This window comes from Brassica napus, unplaced genomic scaffold, assembly GCF_020379485.1.
Source record: "Brassica napus cultivar Da-Ae unplaced genomic scaffold, Da-Ae ScsIHWf_1075;HRSCAF=1531, whole genome shotgun sequence".
Lineage (NCBI taxonomy): Eukaryota > Viridiplantae > Streptophyta > Magnoliopsida > Brassicales > Brassicaceae > Brassica > Brassica napus.
The window spans coordinates 122,404-138,778 of NW_026014501.1; the positions used below are offsets into that span (position 1 = coordinate 122,404).

The 16,375-nt window shown below is 35.5% G+C and overlaps 1 protein-coding gene, 1 long non-coding RNA gene and 2 pseudogenes across 24 annotated transcripts; all 4 read right to left on the reverse strand.

Annotated features, from left to right (window-relative positions):
- Positions 1 to 1,109: 1,109 nt before the first annotated feature.
- LOC106374798 lies at positions 1,110 to 4,888 on the reverse strand. 7 transcript variants are annotated; one of them, XR_007330282.1, is made up of 4 exons: positions 4,446 to 4,888; positions 3,215 to 4,065; positions 2,398 to 3,134; positions 1,110 to 2,259 (listed from the first exon to the last, which is right to left on the reverse strand). It is a non-coding gene; the product is annotated as an uncharacterized LOC106374798 (long non-coding RNA). The 7 variants fall into 7 exon arrangements; XR_007330281.1 differs by having other exon boundaries at positions 3,215 to 3,807; positions 4,446 to 4,881; XR_007330286.1 differs by having other exon boundaries at positions 2,398 to 3,138; positions 3,215 to 3,373; positions 4,446 to 4,879.
- Positions 4,889 to 7,548: 2,660 nt separating this feature from the next.
- On the reverse strand, positions 7,549 to 9,994 carry LOC125574870. 17 transcript variants are annotated; one of them, XM_048771248.1, is made up of 8 exons: positions 9,395 to 9,994; positions 9,080 to 9,278; positions 8,897 to 8,992; positions 8,685 to 8,741; positions 8,366 to 8,471; positions 8,212 to 8,290; positions 8,126 to 8,130; positions 7,549 to 7,896 (listed from the first exon to the last, which is right to left on the reverse strand). In XM_048771248.1, exons 3-8 carry the CDS (start codon positions 8,984 to 8,986, stop codon positions 7,820 to 7,822), a joined length of 414 nt encoding a protein of 137 aa, XP_048627205.1. In that variant the 5' UTR covers positions 8,987 to 8,992; positions 9,080 to 9,278; positions 9,395 to 9,994; the 3' UTR covers positions 7,549 to 7,819. The 17 variants fall into 17 exon arrangements, 3 of the variants coding, with proteins under 3 accessions (XP_048627205.1, XP_048627206.1, XP_013672352.1); XR_007330299.1 differs by lacking the exon at positions 9,395 to 9,994 and having other exon boundaries at positions 8,013 to 8,130; positions 8,421 to 8,471; positions 8,897 to 8,980; positions 9,080 to 9,277; XR_007330288.1 differs by lacking the exon at positions 9,395 to 9,994 and having other exon boundaries at positions 8,013 to 8,130; positions 8,421 to 8,471; positions 8,641 to 8,741; positions 8,897 to 8,980; positions 9,080 to 9,277.
- A 2,862-nt stretch (positions 9,995 to 12,856) lies between these two features.
- On the reverse strand, positions 12,857 to 15,288 carry LOC106374797 (annotated as a pseudogene).
- Positions 15,289 to 15,536: 248 nt separating this feature from the next.
- Positions 15,537 to 16,368, reverse strand: LOC125595467 (annotated as a pseudogene).
- Positions 16,369 to 16,375: the final 7 nt, after the last annotated feature.

Sequence of the window (16,375 nt, forward strand, 5' to 3'; positions counted from 1 at the left end):
CGAGTATTTTACGAGGAAATACTTTTGTGGTCGTTACGTGTATTTTGCGAGGAAACACTTTCAAGGTATTTACGTGTAATTTACGAGGAACTCGTTTTGAGGTATTTACGAGGAAATATAGCGACCTCCTTACGTGGAATATTGACGTGGTCTTTACGACGAAATGATCTACTTCGTCTTTACGACGAAATATATTCCTCGCTAAGTTACGACAAATTAGCGAGGAAATATGTGTTACGACGGATGAGTAACGAGCAAACGTGGTTCCTCGCTAATTCGTCGTAAAGTCTCTTTTACGACGAACTCACGAGGAAAACCGCCCTCGTTAAGATTATGTTTTCTTGTAGTACAGATTGGGATGCGTAGACTGAAAGACCTTCAGTGATGTTCAGAACAGGGGAGTAATACGTGTTGTACTTTTTTTCTTTCACCATGGTTTTGTCCCATTAGGTTTTCCTGGTAAGGTTATAATGAGACAACATCTAAAGCGTATTACAAACTCTGTATGGTTATGGCATCCAAGGGGGAGTGTTATAATTCATATTGTGGATGTCTATAACCGGCCCATATGTTAGAGAGAGAGATGGCAGCCCATGACAGAGAGAGAGCCGGCGGCTAGAGAGAGAGAGAGAGAGAGCCGGCGGCTAGAGAGAGAGAGAAACCCTAGTTTCCTTTTCCTTATTGGTTTATGATTTGTACTATTTCTATATTCAAGTCTTTTCATATTTGTGTTTCCTTTTATCTCTCTTGTAATTCCCTATATATAAAGAGTTCTTTATGTTTATGAATAATACAGAAACAAGAATACAGATTCTATTCTCTAGTTTCACAACATTTCCTAGTTTTTATTCCAAGTTTCCTATTTATTTTAGATATTTATATGGTTTATTTTATCTTACGTATTTATGGCTAGGTTATATTTTTCATCAAATTTAATTGTTATATAGATATTCAGATTTCTTAAATTTTTCTGGAATACTTTTTTAATTATCTATTAATATTTAGTTATTGTTACCCTTGTGAATAACTCCTTGTACAAAGAAAATAAGAAAATATTGTAAACTATCATAAAATGTTGCAGTTTTTTGTGAACTTTAAACATTTGCATAAACCGAAAAAAATATTTATAGTACTTGCTCGTTTCATTTTACCTTCAAAAGCTACTCAAACACACGGAAGACACCAGAAAGTTAAGATTTAAGTTCAAAAACACCAGAAGTTAGGGGAAAAAAAAGGGTTCAAAAATAGCTGTAGAAGAAGATGTTGCGATCACATAGCCTTTGCATCTAAAAAGAGAACCCAATAATTATATATCTAATCTGCTGCCATGATCGTAGAGGTAACTTCATTCAACAACTCTAACTTGTCATGCACACATTTATCTTTCATGCCCTTCAATGTCCTTCAAAGTTTTGAGATTCATGTTCACTGGCATGCAATTTTTTCATCTTCTCTTGGGTTTCCTTCTTAGTCTCAGTTGGCACCTTGGTCCATTTTGCCTTCAGAAAATCCATACCAAGAAAAACGAATTCTCATTCCAATCAGATTTTGTCACAACATGTGGTGACTTCTCCATATCTCCTCTTTTACTACTGTCTTGGGCATTCTTACCATTACGCGAAGACGCCAAGTCATGTTTCTTTGTCACTCTCTTCTTACTCTCCTTTGATTTCCCAATAGCAGATTCAAAAGCTATCACTTCAGCTCCCCCAAATAGCCTTTGACAACTGAAAGCACTTTTGTTGATGAGGATTCGAAGCGAAGCTTGTTCACCCGTCATTTCTGTAGTTGTATATTTCCTACTCATAGTCTGAAGCTTCTCCTTGAACTGTCTCAAGGTAACATCAAAGCTAAGAGAACCCTTCATGATTCGTAGAGCCTATCTTCTAGTGGATTCTTCCCTTTGGAATCAATTATACCTTGTAGCAAAACAATCTCATCTTTCTCACCAAAAAGTCTTTTAGAATTTGATCCCATTTTCTCACATTGTTTATAGATTTTCTTGACTCCCTTCGAACCTAACGTTGGTTGAAACCCCTCCAACCGGTCGCTTCGTCCCTGACAGCTGAAGCTTGTCGGAACTCCTTGGTTGATGATCTTCCGGCTCGTCTTCATCAGAATAAAAGATGGTATGCGGGTGGCCTTGTTCAGCTTCTCCTTCCCCTTCTTGAGACAAACGAACTCTATTTCTTTCTCGCCGACGCTTGAAGATAAGGTTGGAACCCGATTAGCACTTATGGTGGCTGGCATAAGAGTCACCTGAAACAGAATTGAGAAGGTTTCATAATCAAGAAATGGAAGCTACATGCTGAATGAAAAATCGTATAGAACAGCTAACAATGTTCATAAGATCGCCGGAAAACATCACTATTATCAGAATCTCAAAAACGGACTGACCTTTAAATCAAGCAAGAGATGTGGACAGACATGAGTTCATCACCCCACCTAACATTCCTCGCCTCCCAGAAACAAAACAACATCATCTCAATCATGGTAAAAATCAGGGCCGGAGGAAGAAGGTGAATCGAAACCCTAGAGTTGGAGGCTACATCACGACGGCGGAGAAGAATAAGGGTTCAACCCTTGAAACAGAACCCGACGCGTTTCAAGTCGACTTACTCTTTTTCTAAGATGGGCTTTACAAAGCTTTATTAAAAAAATCGTGTGAAATCAAAAGCCCAAACGAATATTAATCTTGAATGAATGAAACGCAAAGTTTCATGCCCGGGACACGTGGCGGCTTCACAGAGCCCGACTTTCTGACCTGTAATCATATGTGGCAGCCTTAGGAGTGAGTAAAACACTCCTTTATATAATATATATATAAGACTAGGGGAGATCCGCGCGAAAGGGATGTGCAAATGTGTTAATTTATTTGTTAGATCTTGGTTTGTTGGTTGCCGACTTCATATGTATTTTTGACATGTTGAACGTACCACTATACTGCAGTGGTTATTCTTAAAGCATAACCTCAACAAAGCTTCAGTAAAATAGGAGGGTCTTCGTGTGGAGAGCTTAAGTAAATATTCCTTGCGTGCATTGAGTGCACTCCATACTGCTAGAACCAGGTTTTCCTCTGCAGAGCTCTCGACACAAGTTGGCTGGACAGGTGCTGTCTTTGCAGCCAAACCTACCTATCTTGATGTCATTGTTTGTGTTATTTTTTAAAATAAAATTATTAGCTTCTCTTAACATCAAGAGGGATTTCATGTACCAGATAAATAGGAATCCAGAGTCAAGAAAGGCTTGCTCCATGACATAAACCAGCAAAAGAGGCAAAAGACCCGAAATCCACAATTGCTTTGGATTTGCGTTATCCAAAGTACTTTGCTGTCTTAATGCGAAGGAATTTTTTGCAACCACAAGTACTCTTCTGAAAAATTCATGCCAATTTGAAGCCGTAAAAAGAATCAAATAACAAACATATAAAAGAAGAACACACAACATCAGACAATGGAAAATGAAAAAGATGATGATGATCCATGCTTTACTCCAATGCTTTAAATGGCTAATCCAAGCTTCAGTATAGATAATAGATTGTGGATATGGTTTTAAACTAATTGTTCTTCATCCCTGTTGGAGGAGACCAGATATAGCAATCTGGAGATCGATGTATACATGAGGAACTCTACAATCATCTAGACAGCCATGATGGTATTTAAATTCTGTAACTTCTCGTGAGATCCGATCTTTTCATTATAAATCTTAGGATCATCAGTTTTCATTTCTTGAGACTTGATTAGCCACTGGGAACTTGAGTCTTGGCTTAGATCTATTAAACCTTCATCACTTAAGCAATGCATCTAGCTGATGCATATAAATAGATCCTTAGAGAGATGACTATTTAACAAAAAATCATGACAAAATAGTAGAGAAGCAATATAATAAATTCAGGGTATGAATAGTGACCAAAGAATGAAGAGGAACAATGCATTCCTTAACATTCCTAAAAAAATTTACCATTCATAAGGAATAGTTTTTCCACTTCATTCCTTCTCATTCCTTTTATTGTAGTGAAATATTGAATAAATTTGTTGCTCACTAAGGCTCCGACTGGTGACTTTTCTGGGAACATGAGGAACAAATAGGAAAGAAACGTATAGGAATAAAATTTCAGGAATTAAAAGGAATGCTTATTCCTTATCAAATTTAACAAGGAATGCTTTTGTTCTATATTTCTCTACAAAAAAAGGAATGGGGAGGAACAAGAAGGAAAAACTATTCCTTGTGAATGGTGATTTTTTTTTAGAATGATAAAGAATTAAATGTTCACTTTCGTTCCTTGGTCACCGTTCAAAGCCTAAATATTATAAGGAATCATTATTCCTCATCATTCCTATAATTTTATTCTTTTCGGTTCTTTTTCTATGTGTTCCCAATGTTCCTGTGTAATGGTTACCAGTTAGGCCCTCAGATTCTATCATCAAGGGGACACGAAGAGCTACCTTTTCATAAAACAGGAGCATGTTGAATCCCATGAGCTCTCCTATTTTCTTGACAGTGCATGCTCCCCAGAAACACAGAAGAAGCGCCACCACCGTTTGGGACAACGGCCAGACTAAATCGGAAAAAAAAAATGGAATTTGATTAATCTTCTGAAGCAGTGAGATTTGGTGAATTACTTATCCCTATTTACAATCTCAAGAATTAGGGATTTGAGATGGAAATTGAGAAAAGTGGTCATTAAAGCCGACTTAGTGGCAGAGTTGAACGGAGGGAGATAATGGAGAGACGTTAAGAAGTGGATTCAATGAGAAACAAAGGCGTTACACATAGGTTATGTAGTCGGTCGTGGAAGATAAGGTACGAAGAAGACGACGCTAGAAGATATAGAAGGTGTTAGTGGGTCCAATGTTTAGTCTGGGTCGAGATTGGACTTTTCCCCTACACAAACGAAAAAACACTGAATATGTAAGCCCAACGATTAAAAGCCCAAGAGATCTGAGATTAAATGAAGTCATGCGTTTTGGGCGGAAGAGACACGTGTCAACACTACAGGACTCGACTTTCTGAGCTGGCACTGAGGTTGCGCGTTCAGGAGAGAGGCGAACATATTTATATATATATATATATATATATATATATATATACTAGGAGAGTGTCCGCGCTTCGCGCGGAATATTGTTTTATTGTTGATAGGAATATTGTTTTATTGTTGATAAGTATGAGTTTTATGGATGATATAATTATGTAGTCGTCTTTATTTGTTAAAAGTATTATTTGGTATTTCTACTGTATTATGTAGTAGTAGGTGTGTTAATATATTTTGTGTTTGTTTTTTCAATAATATGTTGTCGTGTATATAATAGTATTTGTTAGTGGTGACGTGAGCCTCTCATATAAAACATATTTAATTTCAATAACTTTGCATTTATATATTTTTTGATTCTAAGATTAACGATTTCAGAGTCAAAATTATATTTTATTTTATTTTCAAAATTTTGAACATTATTTTTTTGAGATGTTTTTTGCCATATCTCCATATTTTGACCTTACCTATCACCATCTTTGTATTTCGTTTACCTTACCGGTGCTTCTTCCAGGAATGATTGTTATGTTTTGGAGTAGAGTTCTTATTGTCCGTCTTGTCATGTGAGATTATCTCATATTTGTTGTAGATCGGGTCTATGAGTTCCAAGTTGTGAGGTTGTTTCTCACTGCATTGTAGGTTTTTTCGGTCAATATTGATTGCTCATCTTCTTCCTTAAATTTTGGCTGATGTTGGAGACTACATCTTCTTGGGTTGGGTCAGAGTTTAGGCGTCGTTGATGTTTTTTCCTTGTCGTTGGCTTGACGTCGATAGTCTCTGCTCGTCTTGGTTTTAAAATTTTGTTTTTTTTCGTGATCTAACTTCTTTTATCTCTTTCATAGCTTGAATACGGCTCTACGGTTTGCTAATTTCATTTTGTTTTCCATTCCTTCGCTGTTCTCTCATCTCCTTGCAGTTTTCATTGTTGCTCGCATCTCTAGTAGCTCTCATTTCTGCCATGTTTGTCACTCTAGGTTTGGATAGTGTTTTCCTCCGTGTATGCTCAGTGGGCTTGGAAGGTTGTTTATGGTATCAAGCTTGAGCTCTGGTCTCTCGGTGGTTGGCTTCCATTCTCACTTCCTCAGGTTGTTTCTTTTCTTTCCATGTTTTCCTTGGTATAGGTGTACGGAGTTAATCTCATGGAGCTTTGGTCATTTTTATCTAGAGTTTTGTGGTTCTTCGCTGGCATGGGCGTCTTGCTTTAGTTTGTGAGGTGCTTTTTACCTCTTAGCTGGTGGCTGGGCTTTTGGGGCTTTAGGCATGTACCTTCCTACTTCGTGCTGACTTTGGCATTTTGGTCATTATTTTTCTTCTGACTTGCTTTCTTGGTTCTTTGCGTTGGTACTCTATCACACACATTTGTGTTCGGAGGATTGTTTTGTCTCAGATTTTATTTTTTTTGTTTTTTTCTGACTTCTGATTATTTTAGTTAAACTCTGTAGTAAGATGAGGTAATTTAGTCTTCATTCTTAATCTCTTTTCAGCTTCGGAACTTTATTGAGTTAGTATTATTATGGAATTTTGCTTCTTTTTTTGTGGCTGTGGAGGTTTTAGGTTTAGACCATATGTTGTGCTCTAGTTTCTTCTTCTTAGTTTAGTTATTTTATGATTTTTAATAGTGAAATAAATATTCAATTTGTAAATTAGAAAAATAGAAAATAGTAATAAATAATAAATAGTGAAAGTTAATATTATTTTTAGTTGTTCATAAATTAAATATTTAAAATTATTTATATTATTTTACTTATTTTTTATTCATCTTGAATTTTATTGACCAATAAAATAATTATCAAATTTCATATAATGATTCTTTGTGCGAGAACGATTATATAACTAAAATTATCAGAAATTCTATTAGATTCGAAAATTTTGCTTTCTTTTGTTATTTGTTTATTTGTTCTAATTTTCTGAGGTTTTGCATTATTCAAGTTCCATCGGTAATTTTTTAATATAACAAACATGTGAATTTTGATGAAAAAATAAAAAAAGGACACGTGGCAGTAAACCCAATGCCACTTAAAATACATACTTTATATATAGAGATATCTCAGGTAGAACCGTAGAAGTAGCTTTTAAAGAAGAGAAAAAAACTAATTACTATCGAAAGTGACATTCGATTGTTTTTTATATAGGTTTGTCAAAATGGTTTTGACCAATTAAAAAGGACAGAGGAAGATCACTTTCTATATTTCGTTCAAAAAGAAAGAACACTTTCTAGTAGATTTAAATACTTAATTTGCAATCCTTTGCCGCACATTCATCACAATGAACCTTTGACTTCTAAAATATCTAGTCAATGGTAGCCTCTAAAACATAAATTACAATTTCATTATGTTGGTAACTTGGTATTATAAGTGGGTGCATTAGCCCCACACTGTACTGGACGTTCGTTTTAGTGAGTTAATTATGAAGTTGATGTTTTTGGACCCATCAGCTAATGTATTTAAAAGATCTGCTTTTTCGTTAACAAAAGAGGGTCTATAAAGTTGATAAACGCTTTTATTGATAAATAAGTTCCATACCTGAAATTAACTTATATTCAAATTATGTTATTTCTTTCTTTTGGTCATAAAAATTACATGAAACTAAAACAGACTGTTTAAAAAAAAAACAATGCAAAAGCTTTAGAAAATGCAGAAAATTATTCATATGGGTAGCTTATACAGCTAGGCCTTGCGTGATTTTTTAGTGTACTCTCCTCGGATGCAACATGTAGTTCTGATGCCTAGCTCCCGCTAAGAGTTGATTGAGCAGCTGCTGTGTTCACTGGGACCTCACCGCTAGTTACAGCTAACTTGTCACCATCTGAGCAGATGTAGGACACGTACACATGTAGCTCCATCCATTGCTTGTCTCGATGCTCTCAACTTTTTTCATGCACAGAAACTCAAACTCATCAGTTTATTGTGCAATGCAGGTAGAGACGTTACTAACTCAAAAGATATGTTAACTTATTGGAGGGTGGACCAGCAACAATTTATACATGCATAGGAGTTTTGAGGACGTATGCATTTAGCTCATACACCATTACAGACTCAATTTTCTTCACATCACCATATTATGTGGCACACGTGGATGAGTTAACTCTAGACTCACCCAAACTGCGATTGGCCAAACCATCACCCCTTTAGTTGCAAGTTCCAAAGAATATAAATTTGCAACATCATGTCTGAGCAACTTACCCAGCCAAAAAGGTTTCACTTGCTAGTGTTTCGTTGTCCAAGTAATAAGTCCCCGATGTTGCATTCAGAAATAGGCATCCTGCAAATTAAGTATAGTGAGTATCCGAAAATTTATATAGGCAAAAACTACAGTGTATTGGGAGATGGTTGCGACCAACAAACTTGGGATTAATTCTGGTGGCAAGAATAATCTTAAGCTCCACACCCACCCCAACTAATTTCTGGTGAATTTGGCTAGCTTGAACATTACAGTGGCAGACCTGAAAGAAGAACTGGATCATTTTAGCCGCTTGGTTGATACCGGTAAAATGAGTATGTACACTTATGAATGACGATTAAAAATCAGTAGTTTGGTTGTATATTAATATAAACGAATTAACATGGAAAATCAAATTGGTTCAGAAACAGAAAATAAACATAATGCATTACCATACACTCGATAAGCAACATCATATATGAAGATGATTTCTAACCCGCTCAAGGAAAATAACTGTCTGAAACCGTTTACACTTCGGTAATAGACTGGCATCCTGAAAATGAAGATATTTTAGCAGTCAGAGGCATAATGATTGGAAAATGAATATGTGTGGTAGCGCTGCAAACTTCCAAAGAATAAAATAAAGATACGAAGTAATACACAACGTTAACCTAATAGACTAAGAGCCAAAAAAAAAAGTGTGTCTACCATGTAGTTATCCTTCACATCAGATGCTGAAAGAAAGATTTCTGCTTCAGAAACGACCTGACAAATCAACTCACTGGTGTTCATCTGCATAACACTCTGTATAAAATCAGTTGGGAGAGTCAACAAAAAGAAAAGACGGGCAGCCATTATCAGGTATTCAAATAAATCTCATTGCTTGCACACCTTAAGCTTTCTAGTAGTCAGTTAGCTCGTGTTGGTTTGAACTTAATCTTCCACCATCTCCCCAACCTTCATAAAAACAATAAATTACAGGACAACGAACATTCTACATTTACAGTAAGAGCATATCCAGGCCCATCAACCCCCCCACTGGCTTCCTAGAGTCTGAGCAATCTCACATCCATGTTTGAAGGACATCGGCCTGATTTCAAATCGGAAAAAAAAGAAGATCGATGAATTAGCCAATTTCAGAAAAAAAAGATTTATTTACTGTTTTCACGACTTCGGATTATGATGTTCAAGGAAAGAAAAGCTTGCCTTTTATAGGAACAGAGACACTGCCTTGCAGAAGAATAAGATGCATTCAATTACAGATGGTGCTAGAAGAGGGATGATGGAGTTGAGCACGATAAAAGGATGAATCAGAAACGTTTCTGTTTATCTGAAGAGAAGACAGAACGCCAGGTCGAAGATTTACAGAGTGATTCTTAACGTGGATTGAAGGTAACAAACTCAATAGCTGTATCAGAGATTGGAGAAGAAGACTCGTCCATCGTCGATTAATTGTGGAAAAGAACACGAAACCCTAAAATTCTTGCGGCTGGTCTAGCTGTCTCTGGGCTGAATTACATGAGTAAACATAAGGCCCACTAAATCATAAAACCACGTAACCCAAAATGAAACGGTGAGTTTTTGAAGAAGTAGACACGTGTCGCGCTCTCCGACACCCAATTGATGACGTGGCGGAACAAGGAAGGAAAAAAATTCTTCTTCATAATATTAGAAGCACTAGTGTTGTGCGCGGAGCGATTGTCTTTTGGTGTAATTTGTATTAGTTGATATAGCCATATTTTAAGCTATAAAATGTTGTATAAAAATGTTAGTTGTCGTTTTTTTTAATGAAAAAGTAATGGTTAGAAAGAAAAAATATATTAATGAGGACAAATCATTTATAATTATTTTTTTAATTAAAATCAAAGTAGAGAATATGACATAAATGATACTAGAATTAGTACCCAATAAACCCTTTTTAATTTATTTAATTAAGCTAGCATCATAGATTACTTTCTCTACATACCGGACAACTTTTTTTGTACGAAGCCATTGATCAATGCAAGCAAAATGGAAATTATGGCCGAAAGTAAGAGAGCAAAAATTGTTTCCATCCTTGTAATTTCGGAAGCATACAACGCATATATCATTTTCCTCTTCTGTAGTTGGAGGCCTGTTACTACCCTCTATCGGTCATGATCAGATCAACGTCTAGTCTTGATGTTGCGTTTTGGTTATAGTCTTTGATAATTAGAGTAACTTGAAGATCATTAGCTAAGATATTTTTGCCGTCTCTTACTTCATTCATCACGTATTAGATAGTTTCTTCAATGAGGAATGTTGAGTCGAGGTAATGAATGTCATGATATGTTAACATGTATTCCATACTCTCAGTTATTAAGTCACTAAAATTACCTTGGCTGTCGATGATAGATTGTAGCTGAAAATCAATGATGGATTGTTGTGTGTTGGATCTGTGGATGTAGTAGTGTTTGCTTTAGGTTTTCACATGAACAATTTGTTTGATGTGACAGCCGATGAGTTATAAGTGGTTGGTTACTCATTCTTGGAGTATCTGTGGGAGCATAAGGTATTGTAGAAATGTATTATATAGGTTGAGGTTAAAAAGATGAATTTATTATCTTCTTCTAACTTTGGTTTTAAAGATCGTTTATTTATGGGTGTTAAATCTTTTGGAGTTATTTGTTTGTATTGAATTGACTTTTTTTAATGTTTTACAGTTTCTTTTTTATCAAGACTATGTGTTATTTTCATATTGTTTTTATTTTGAAGACACTTTCATAGTATTAGTTGTTATGTAGCGTTCGACTTTAGTAATAATATAACTTTAATTTTAAATTGTTAAGCAGTATATGGTTTAGCTAACCAAAGACACTTGTGTTCTTTATTGTAAAGTTTGTATAGGGAGTGTTGTTTTATAACTAATTGAGTCATAGCTAAGCTTTGCATAGTGGAATATTTTTGTTTGTTTTTGCAGGGGATGGGTGATAGATATATATACCGTTTTGTCATTTTTGACTTGCGTTATCTGTAAATATGAGATATTATTTTTTTCATGGGACTGCGAGAAAGATTAAAGGAATTCTTTGAATGTAATTTATAAGGTATTTTGGGAGCTTAACTTGTGTTTTGGTACTTTTCAATACATGGATATATTTTATTTTATTGGTGCTTTTATATCTGTGATATGTACTTTTTCATATATGTTTTGTTAATTATTCAAGACAGTTAAAATAATATGGATTTATTTGGGCAAATTAAAATTGCATTTTTTTAGGTTTTTTTCATTTATTCTTTAAAATCAAAATACATAAAGGATAGAGTCTAAACTCTTTGAAGCAGAGAAATAGATAAACCGGTGGAATTGATCCATTTTCCAAAAGGAGATGATAACCCACTTATTAACTTAGATCTCAATCTTCATCGCTCCAAAACACTTATTTATAGCTCGACCTTGGGTCTGTTACAAACGCCGCTCGTTAATGAGAATAAATGAGACGAAGTGGGAAGAGAGGTGGGGTGAAGCTTAATGATTGAATTAAAGCTTGATATTAAGAAACATTACAGGAATGCGCGATTGGGGACGATGGAAGGCGATGGATTTCAGATGAAGACGACAAAGCTAACTTTAAAAAAACGGGCCGCTCAATAAATAAACAGAAAGCCCAAAAAAGCTTAAAGAGAAACGAAGAAAAAAAATCACGTGTTCGAAGCAAAAGAGTAAAGAAAAAGCTGTCTTTACTCGACACGTAGTGCGATATGGTATGGAGATAGGAGAGGTGAGGTGGCAGCATGTGGAACTTTTCTCTTCTACTTTATTAGTATAGATATTTAGACATTTTTTTACTAATATTATCTTTCCTATAACTTTTTCAATCAAAAATACAAGTAAAAATTTTGTAACAAAAATTCATGGGGTCAAGTGACCCCCCTCCCTAAAGGCTACCTCGGCCACTGCTTTAGCCATCTTCTCCCTGATCCAACCAGTTGTGTCCTGTGCCACAACCTCAACAAATATCTGGCACACCTTTGCGCCAACATATGCCAAAAAATCCGCGGCCACATCAAGCAATTGAATAATCAGCTAAAGCAATGGACTAAAGGAAATCGTTCCATCAATGATGTACTACCACTGTTTAACAACTCGTATGGATCAACTCGCCATCCTTGCTAAATAGCTTGACCATGTATACCAAATTGAAACAATTCTTGAAGTTCTTCTTCCTGAAGAATACAAATGTGTTGTTGATCAAGTGAATGGTCTCTACAAATATATATGGGAAGACATTCCACCATATCTACTAAGCTTCACCAACATCTTCCGAATCATGATGCAAAAACTCTCACCACATGCCCTCATTACAACTTTCGGTCTCTGCAAATGTTGTTTACAATCAACACAAAAACATGGCTCGACAGACACAACGGAACACTACTTGTCATAACTCCAACTGGAACGACAATCAATTCAAACACTGGAACGACAATTATTTTATCAGTGTTACATGTCCAAGTGTCTCATTTATTAAAATATTATTATTTTCAAAATTATTTGACACTGTTGATAAACTTTTCCAAGATAATTTAACATCATTTTATTAGCTAACTATAATTTTTTTTTGGTAAAAGTTTCATGAATTTTGTTTATTACATATAAATCATAAGATTTTTGTGCGATTCCCAAAGAAAATATAACTTTGAGCCCATCTAAAAGGAACTTTTGGTGCCTATTTGCCAAAGCCAACCAAGGCAAACACCTGCGAATATTCCTCCTAACATAAATGATACTAGCAAATTCCCCAAAGCATCTGTCTCCAAAACCTGTGAATCATATAAAATGAAATGTCAAGGAAAAATGAAATTCACGTTTCACAAAATTATTTGGTTTTAAATTTAGTTATTTTCTTTGTTAATTATGATCATAAATCATAATTTACAGCACTTGATCATTCAATTAGATAGTGACCCGAGACTGCGACCAAAATAAAAATTATGAAAATAGAACTATATGTTTTGATAGAAAAACTTACATTGTATTTACTCTTAGGCTTATTTGCGAGAATGCAGACAGTTAGATAACCGTTGGTCAGTCCCAAAAGAGATGTCAATAACACCATCCATCCTTGATCTGCGCTTTGTGCAGTGAAGTAAAAAGCTGGGACAAATAAGACCGCACAAGCACGCATGAAGTGATCCATTTTATTGATTCAATTTTTAGGTGTTTGCTAAGAGGAATATATCTCGAGAAAGCATCCCACACATTATATGAAGCAACAAGTACAAGAGGGTGCCTATATGATGAGAAAATAAGAAGATTAGTTATAGCAAAAATGAGATGAATATGGTAAAGAATAAACAGTAGAATGAATAATATATCTACTGATATTATATATCATATTCTTTTCGAGTTTAAGTATGTATGAATTTATTTTCATCACAGTATGACTAAATGTTTCAACTTTCGTGCCATTGAGAAAGTAAAAGAAACAAAGGTATCAAATTAAAGCTATACCATGAACCAAGTTGTGTTCTCCAGTGTTCTCGTACAAAAATCCAGGAAATATTGACAAAGTCAGGGCGTAGATGAGGAAAAGATTGATTGCAAGCCCATGTTTTGATCGAGCAACTCTTTGTTGCCTAATTGCGTGATTTTCGTTTCGTCAGCTTCTACATGGTTTGATTCCGCCTTTGCATAATAATGTTTCACAATTGGTAGCTTTGGAAACATGTAATATAGAGAACCATGCAAATGAACTCGATCAAAGTCGAAAATGCCAAGAATAGCACTGCAATTGATGTTTAATTAGTTTATAACCATTTCAAAGAATTAATGTGAACACAAATTTAGCATATATAGAGAAAAATCTCAAGTTCACTAGTTAAGGACCTACAAGCGCCTTTTCGAAGACCGTTAGGAGATTATCGAATGCCGCTTTGGTAACAAGCCTCAAAGCAGATGTTATGGCTCCGGTACGCCTAGACCCGCGACAAATGACTTACAAGAAAAAATATAAATCTTAGTTAGAAACAATTAGAAATCAAAGTTTACGCCTATATCAATTTTCTTATAAGAATAAACCTGAATAAACTCAGGACCATGAATGAAAGTTCTCCGAGCATGGCCCCTTCTACATGAGCATTCGCCATCCCCAAAACATGCAACAATCGAACATAAAAAGATGTATGCTAATAGAGTTCTTTCCTTTGGTAGCCACGTCTAACTATATAGAAAAAAAACCAAAAGAAGAAGAAAATGTACTCTTGGCTGTATTATTTAATGAAGAAATTTCTGCTAACAAATACCATGATATCCTAAAAATTACTCACCAATAATCAAAAGAAGAGAGCGATGAAGAAAATGGTCAACCGATAGCAATTTGCTTCTGGTCTTTTCTTTTTCCCATGAAAACCAAGATGAATATAGTTCCAAGGACAAATGGCTGGTAAACTAGAGTAAGAACTCTTAAAGGATGATACTCCTTTGATGAATCAAATCACGATTCATAGAAAACAAAAGAACATGGAAACAAAACGTTAGAACACTATATAATGGTGGACCCTAAAAAATCATCATAGTAAATTAATTAGTTTCAGTAGTATATAAATATTAAAATATAATATAGGGAAATTTATAAAGCTCATGATTTACCTACATATTGCACGAGTTTAAATATGTGTATAGTTTCCTCAATATAATAGATAAACAATTATAAAAGAATGATGATTCATGATCAAGAAGCTACACTTACAGGGAAGACTTGATAGTAATAATCGGAAATAGTGAGTATTGTGTTCCATGCCACAAGTTGTCCTACTCCTAAGATACAACATACACCACCATAGCTCCAAACTTACCCTGTTCCATATAGTCACTCATCACAACCCCAATCAATGTCTTTTATTATACATAAGTGTGCAAATGTTTTTCTTTTCTGACAAAAATACACATCAGCAAAATTTGAAAATTTATTCTTGTTATCTACATTATTAACTGACCTCGAGCTTCCTTGGGATGTTCTCCGTTTCAATGTTCATGTTTTAACTCTTCTTTGTTGTCACAATGTTAGATGAAGTAAGATAAGAATAAAGTGTGAACAAGGAAAAATGAACAAAAGACAAAGAAGAGAATTCAGAATCATGAAGTGAAAACTGGAAACAATCTATCTGGCCTTTGTATGCTCCATACGTGATATTTTGCAAATAAACAATTTATAAATTATAGTCGTCTTCTCGTTTATTACTTTACTATAGCTAAAGAAACTGCGATCCTATGACTTGCTAAACGTCTCAGCCACGTACAAGAGATATTAAAAAATAATACACTAGTTTTTACGGCTGCCTTTTAAATATGATTGTTGGTTTGTACAAGCTGTCTTTGTGTTTGAGATCATGTCTAACATTAGGTACAGCTCAAAGGGTATAATTGAACGTATCAAATTGTAGAGTTCAACTTATGGAAAACTTCTTGAAAGACTCATGGTATTGGGTAGTAGAAGTGCAAATAAGATCGGATGAAAAGAACAAGAACAAAAGCCAAATAGAGAAAACAGTCTCTTAGTTGTATACAATTTAACACAAACATTGATGCGCTGTCCACAATCATCATGTCTTACCATCCGCACCATCCCTAAACCAGAGCCACTACCAAATGCTGTACTCTTTAGCCTCAAGATGATCGTCGTGCTCAGCAAAACAGTGCCTCCTTTCTTCAACCAAACAAGTTCCTGTCTTGCAAGTTTGTCACACACAAGACAGACTTTGTCCACGGGCATAAAACTTTTCACCACACTTCTTGCAGAAAACATGTCCGCATGAGCTAAGTGCCACCAAGAGACATGGTGTTAGTCAGAGTGACTTGCAGCTCGGGCAAATGTAGGTTTGTCATAAGAGCTTGTTGATGACCGATTTCGCCTTCTCCTCTTCTCTTCGCTGTTTATCTTCCGTGAAACGGATAGCAAACAGGTTTTTAAGCTTGAGCTTTCTCTTGCCCTCTGGACAGACAGTATGAGTTTCCGGAGCTTCAACTCAAACCGAAGCTCCTGGTGTAGCCGATGGAAGCCAGAAGGCTTTCATTGTCCTAAGAGCTTCTCTTCAAAAGAAGTCGCCTTCACACTGTTCGACCCCATGAACAACCATTCTTGTCTGGCTTTGGCTCTTGTCACTGTATCGAGGCAAAGCACCATGGTTTTGCTGATCAAATCGTCGAGCTCTCTAGCCTTTTGTAAA